The sequence below is a fragment of the Falco naumanni genome, chromosome 22 (genome assembly GCF_017639655.2).
Source record: "Falco naumanni isolate bFalNau1 chromosome 22, bFalNau1.pat, whole genome shotgun sequence".
NCBI lineage: Eukaryota > Metazoa > Chordata > Aves > Falconiformes > Falconidae > Falco > Falco naumanni.
In genome coordinates, this window is record NC_054075.1 from 1,081,640 (window position 1) to 1,088,501 (window position 6,862).

Consider the following 6,862-nt stretch of genomic DNA (forward strand, 5'->3'; position numbering starts at 1 on the left):
TGCAGCTCTGCAGCCACGTGCCCCGGTCCCTCTGCAGAGCACAGGGGCTGAGAGCAGCTGCCCGGCAATGTTGGTGTGTGGGGGGTGGCGAGCAGAGCTGGGCAAGGGCAGCGCTGCCCTCAGTGCCCGGCACACTCGCCCTGGCCTCTCTCAGCCGCACCGTCACTCTGTTTTGCCTCCTTTCTCCAATTGTCTCTGTTACTTGTTACTGTTCCCTTGCTCTTGCTGTCAGGCTCTCTGGGGATGGGTGTTTCAGCTGCAGAGTCACACACTGATCTTGTGGGTACTCTCCTGCAGGTGTGTCCATGGGAACAAGTGTCCCAGCTTTCCTGCCACCTGGGGGTCTGTGGGCAATGCCTTCTGTGGGGATGGGCATTGAGCTGGTTGCCCCTGAATTAGATGCTATATTTAGGGTCCTTTTGTACCTCCCTGACATTTGCTTCCAAGCAGTGAGTTGCCCTCCAGAATACAAACCTGTCCCCTCCCACCCTTTGTGGTCTGAAAGCCCCACGGAGAAGCGCAGGGATGCTGTGACAGAGAAAATGCAGTTGGGTGGGTGAAATGAGCCCTGTGTGTCCTTGGCTGCAAGTGGGGTGCTGAGACCTCAAGAAAGGGTGAGGGGTCTGTGGTGGGTCAGGCTGCTCTCAGTGGTGCCTGGTGGATTTTCAGCGTGACATGGCAGTGTGGTCACCCTCCACCCTTAGGAAGGTGCAAGCCCAGAGACACTGGGAACCAGCAGGACAGACCACCTCCCCACACTGGGCGCTCACCCACAGGCAATCCTCTTGCCTCGCAGAGCTCGCTGTGTTCCACCTGAGGGCAGCAGCAATGCTGAGAGTTTCTGACATCCAAGAATACTCACCAAAAGGAGAGAGGGTAGAGATTTTAAACAAGAATATTCTCAAAGTGTCTTCACCATTCCCATTCTGTAGCCCTGGCAGCGCAGGTGCTGACAGGCATTTCTACTCTGGCACGGGTTTCACATGACAAAGTTGAAATCAGGACTGGTCCCTGGGCCCGCCCCCCCCCCCCCCCCCCCCCCCAACTTCTGCAGAGTGGGGCTGACTGATCAAGAGCCCGTGGGCACATGCCCTGCTCTTCATCACCCCACAGGACCAGCACCAAGCAGGGCTGCAGCCACACAGCTGCAGGGAAGGTCTGCTAGGAAGAGTAAAGGATGTCTGTGTGCGAAAAGGGGCAGGGGAATGGTCTGTGGGAAATGGCATTGATTTTGCTCAGGGAAGTCTCCCTTCACTTGTCACTGTCTTTTTTTTCCTGTGACAGGTCCCCATGCCCAGAGGCACCAGATGTCCAACAGCAGCTCCATCACCCACTTCCTCCTCCTGGCATTTGCAGACACGCGGGAGCTGCAGCTCTTGCACTTCTGGCTCTCCCTGGGCATCTACCTGGCTGCCCTCATGGCCAACGGCCTCATCATCACCGTCGTAGCCTGTTACCAAATCCTTCATACCCCCATGTACTTCTTCCTCCTCAACCTCTCCCTCCTCGACCTGGGCTCCATCTCCACCACTCTCCCCAAAGCCATGGCCAACTCCCTCTGGGACACCAGGGACATCTCCTACTCAGGATGTGCTGCACAGCTCTTCCTGATTGTCTTTTTCCTTTCAGCAGAGTGTTCTCTCCTCACCGTCATGGCCTACGACCGGTACGTGGCCATCTGCCAGCCCCTGCACTACGGGACCCTGCTGGGCAGCAGAGCTTGTGTCCACGTGGCAGCAGCTGCCTGGGCCAGTGGGTTTCTCTATGCTGCGCTGCACACGGCCAATACACTGTCACTGCCGCTCTGCCAAGGCAATGCCCTGGGACAGTTCTTCTGTGAAATCCCACAGATCCTCAAGCTCTCCTGCTCACACACCTACCTCAGGGAAGTGGGGCTAATTGTGGCTGGTGCTTGTCTAGGTGTTGGCTGTTTCATTTTCATTGTGCTGTCCTACGTGCAGATCTTCAGGGCTGTGCTGAGGATCCCCTCTGAGCAGGGACGGCACAAAGCCTTTTCCACGTGCCTCCCTCACCTGGCCGTGGTCTCCCTCTTTCTCAGCACTGCCACGTTTGCCTACCTGAAGCCCCCCTCCATCTCCTCCCCATCCCTGGACCTGGTGGTGGCAGTTCTGTACTTGGTGGTGCCTCCAGCAGTGAACCCCCTCATCTACAGCATGAGGAACCAGGAGCTGAAGGACGCACTGAAGAAGCTGATGCAGTCAGGTGTCTCTCAGCAGCAATGAACTGTCCATGTCTCTTCACAAGACATTTCCAGGCAATCTCTAGAACCTCCTGTGCATTTAGCGTTCTGTATTTGACTACCCTGTTTGTCCCACAATGTCTGCATGGACTCCACCTCCTCAAAGACATGATCCCAGCCCGTGTGACCTAGAGGCCTTTGTCCAAGTGCCTGCAAGGACCGTTCAGCTTTTCTCCTGTGTCACATCTCTGTAACAAAAGGGGGGGTTCTCACTGCCCATGTCTGGGAAGTTCCTGGGAGAGGAAAACATCAGTGTAGAGCTCAGCTGTGTGATTGTAAAGTGGGGGCACACAGCAGTATGGAGGCATACAGCAGGGGGGTCCTTGTGAAGATCCAGAGTTTATGGTGAAGGACATAAGGCACAAAATGAGTGGAACTGAGGGATTGGCTCTGTGTCGTGTTCCCTGGACACAACATGGAAGCTGCCCCACATTTCCCAAGAAGTCCTATACACTGCTCATATCCTCTCTGTCTCGTAAACCCCACCTCCCATGAGGAACATGTGCTGCACTGTCACATCTGTCCTCATTGATGGCTCAGCGAGACCCCGTTTCATCACCACTTTTCAATATAAAGGGAGCCACCTTCCTAGTGACACTTTTTAATAGCTCTTGAAACAGTTGGCCACTCAGCCAAGGCCCTGTAAGACACCTCCAGCCAGATCATGTGCTCATGGCTGAGTTTTGACAAATTTTGAAACAGTCCATTGACAGAGTTCCCACCAACTGGCCTGGGTCCAGCACTCCACTCTTTTGGTTGAAACAATTTCTCAATGAAATCCAACTGTCTCAGCCTCTCCTTGTCCATAACATGATCCAGGTCTCAACCTCCCTTCTGGACTCTGCAGGACTTGCTCCAACCTACCAGGGTCTTCCTTGTGCTGGGAAGCCCCATTCTGGGTACAGCAGTCCTGACATGGTCCTGTGGTGGGTTAACCACGGCCAGCCCCCAGCCAGCCCCCCAGTTGTTCATCTGCTCCCCTGACTCAACAGGACAAAGGGAGAAAATAAACCAGCGATGCTCCTGGGTCAAGGTAAAGGCAGAGAGATTACTTACCGATCCCTGTCATAGCCAAAGATGTGTTGTCTTGCTAAAGATCAATTTCATTCATTGCCAGTTAAAACAGATGTTGATTGTGAGAAACAATGACCAAAACATTAAAGACCATTCCCCAGTTTCTCCCAGGGCCAAATTACTCCATTGATCCCAATTCACCTACACAAGCACACCCTGAGAGGTGCAGGGGGGACGTTAAAGAGGGTTGATGGCACAGAACACCTCTGCTGCTCCTTCCTCCTCACACTTCTGCCCTGCTCCAGCGTGAGTCCTCTCCATAGACCCCACTATCTTTGCGGTCAAGGGTATGCATTGTTCATTTCTTTCTGTCTTGCTTGTGTCCTTGAAACTCAGAGAATGACAGAGAATGTTGACATTGGAAGGGACCTCTGGAGATCATCCAGTGAAAATCCCTAGGAGAGGCACAGCCAGCTCAAGCCCGTTGTACAAGACCTTGGCTTGGTAGGTTTGGAATATGTCAAGGCATGGACATGCCATAACCACTCTTGGCAACTACCTGCAGTGGTTGATCATCCACAGTTCAAAAAGTGTTACATTGGTTCAGATGGCATGCTGCATATATTAATAAGACTCTCAGAGCCTTTTCTTCTCCAGACTGAACAGTTGTAGATCTCTCACCCTGTCTTCCTGGGACAGATGCTCCAGTCCCTTCAAGAAGCTTGGTGGCCCTCTGCAGAACTTACTTTAGTACGTCAACAACTCCCTTGCCCTGGGAAGCCCAGCCCTGGTCACGGCACTCCAGATGTGGCCTCAGCAGTGCTGAGAGGAGGGGAAGGATCACCTCCCCCCATCGGCCAGCGATGCTTGTCCTAATGCAGCCCAGGGGGCTGTTGGCCTTTGCCATGAGGGTGCATCGATGGCTCCTGCTCAGCTGCTTGTCCTCTGGCACCCAAAGGTCCTTCTCTGCAGAGCTGCTCTCTGGCCGGCCTGCCACCAGCAGGATAGCCCCAGGAGGGCTGGATCACGGGCTGGCCTCCCCCAGGGGCTTGCTCAGCACCAGCAGCAGCATCTTGCCCATCTTGGAGATGAGCTTCAGCTCTGGCACAGGCCACAGGGTGCTACAGAGTCACCTGGGAGAGCAAAAGCCCTCTCCTGCCAGGGCTGCACAGCCCAGGCCTGTTGCCCTCTGGCCTTGGCCACTGCAGCCTTTGCTCTCGTGGTGGGAACCTCCTTCATCCTTCTGCTGCCCCCTGCCACCCGCTCCAGCATCCTCTGCTGGGCAGCAAACCCCTCCCACACAAGGGCTCCCGTCCCTGGGTACCGGTGTCCGTGTGACAAGCCTGCCCTTGGCCCTGGTGCCACACCTGAGGTGCTGCAGCCCACATGGGACCCCAGAGCCCACCGCCTGGGGCACGGGCAGCAGGAGCCCCCAGTGCCACCACAGAGCTGTGACATCAGTGCCGTAAGCGCTGAGGAGGGGCAGGGCAGCTCCCATGCCTTTGGCGGTGGATGGAGACACAAGGTCTGTAGGGGAGACCTACGGGAAAGATGAGGGGAGGGGGATGCTCTGTGTGATGTCAGGGCAGCTCAGACAGATGGAGCTCTTCTAGTGGATGGGCCAAGGGCTGAGGTGGGAGCTTGTGTGTGGATCAAGGGGAGAGCAGCCAGGGAGGCACTTTGGGGGGAATTAGTTGTGGTTTGGCCCAGTCCAGCACCCAAATGCCCAGAATCAGTTCCTCATTGACCCCTTACATGCCCAGCATGGTGGGGGCGAGGATCAGAAGAAAACTAACAGGTCAGGACAAAGTTCAACAGGAGAAGCAAAAGTTGTGTGTGCAAGGAGGGCAACATGAGCAATTCGCTCACCCTTGCCATGGGCAGGCAGGGGTTCAGCCATCTCCAGAAAAGCTGCTCTTCAGCACATCTGTCAGTGACACAGGAAGACTAATGGCACAACCACGCATGTCCTCTTTTCATCCTCCTTTCCCTGAGCTGTTATTGATGAGCACAACGTCCTGGGATATGCAATATCCCTGTGGTCATGGGGGTCAGCTGCCCAAGCTTCTTGCGTCCCCCCAGTCTCCTTGTAGCGCAGGCAGAGTGTGAGAAAGAGAAGCCTTGGTGATTGCTCTGCAGCGGTGGCCAAAACACTGGTGTGTGGTCAGCGCTGCCTTAGGAAGAGACGCAAAGCACAGCACCAGAAGGGCTGCTGTGAAGAACATGCACTCCATGCCAGCCCGAGCCAGGACAGAGTGACAGGTCATACAGTCAGGGTGAGGCATGAACAATGTCTTCTTGAAATGACCTGAGGAAACCTGTGGATCACAGAGCCTGGCTCTTCTGGGGGAATCAGTCTCCTTGGTGATCACTGCACAGGTAAGCCAGGATGCCAGGAGCCCAGGGGTTGTGGGCAAGTTCCCCAGACCAACAGCCCATCCAGTCTGATGCCCACCTGCACCTGGGACTCCAAAAAGTAAGAAATCCTCAGTGATGTGAAGACCAGTGCCAGCCTTTTGTAGTGACTGTGAAGTGGTGGTGTCCCTGATGCCCAGGCACGTGGGGAAGGAGAGCAGCAGAGCACAGCCCTGGGAGAGGAGGGAAGGAGAACCTGGCCTACTGAGGGCACTGGCAGGTGGGATCCCATGGTGGCAGGGGCAGGGCCCTGAGAGCATCCCTAGGCCTTCCTGGCCCTGACCAGCCTCACCAGGGGCCTCCACCCAAAGCTTTCTCCATGGCTCCAGGAGGGCATTGATGCCAGGAGGAGATTCAGCTCCAGCGTGATCTATGCTGTGGTTCTGCAGGTCTCCAGCAAATATTTTAGACACAGCGTTGCCTGTCCATAGACCTTGTTCGTTTGGCCTTGCAGGCTCATTTTCCCTCTTGATACTAGATGAGATGTCCAAGGAAATGCCACTGTGACCCTTTAAATCCTAGGGGCTCTCTGCTTCCTTACTTCCTATCCCTTCATCAGTTGTTAGCAGGAGGAGAAGGATAAGCAGGTCAGGCTTCTGGGTGTCAGGGACAGAAAAGGAGGATCAAAAAAACCCCAAAGCTTCAGCTCCTTTCATAGAGGTATTAAATCTTTCACAGGAACCAGAAAGCACTGAGATTTCTCTGCCTCCCGCCTTTTAGCAAAGGAGTTCACACTATCCAAGTAGAGCGTTTGTTTGCATTCTGTTTACAGCTTCAGGCACCCGATGATGTGGAGGTTGGTCACTGCATTACGTCTGGCCAAGAACATTCTTATTTCCACATCTGACGATTGCACCACAGTTCCAAGACTGGCTTCATCTTCCTGACCACCTCCCCATTGGGACTGGCAGGTCACTAGGAGGCTCCCAAGGCCTTCCCTTGTGCGGGCTGAACAAGGCCCTTGCCCTCAGTTTCCCCTCCCAGGAAAGTGTTCCAGCCCCTGAGCATCTCAGTGACCCTTCACTGAACTCACTCCCAGTTATACACATCTTCCTGGCTGTAATGGGTTCTCTCTGGAGCCATCCAGCAACTTCTTCCCTCCCCAGCCAACACCAAAAATTAACACAGCAGTCTACTCATGGTCTAACAAGCGATGAGTACGGGGCACAATCA

At 54.8% G+C, this 6,862-nt stretch overlaps 1 protein-coding gene across 1 annotated transcript; it reads left to right on the top strand.

Moving 5' to 3' along the window:
- The first annotated feature begins 1,307 nt into the window (after window positions 1–1,307).
- Window positions 1,308–2,643, top strand: LOC121080220 (olfactory receptor 14C36-like). The gene has a single exon (XM_040578077.1). The coding sequence runs from the start codon at window positions 1,308–1,310 to the stop codon at window positions 2,241–2,243; it is 936 nt and encodes a 311-aa protein (XP_040434011.1). The 3' UTR covers window positions 2,244–2,643.
- Window positions 2,644–6,862: the final 4,219 nt, after the last annotated feature.

Excerpts from the sequence above, each read along its gene's own strand:
- LOC121080220 (XM_040578077.1), top strand. The coding sequence starts at position 1,308 with ATGTCCAACAGCAGCTCCATCACCCACTTCCTCCTCCTGGCATTTGCA.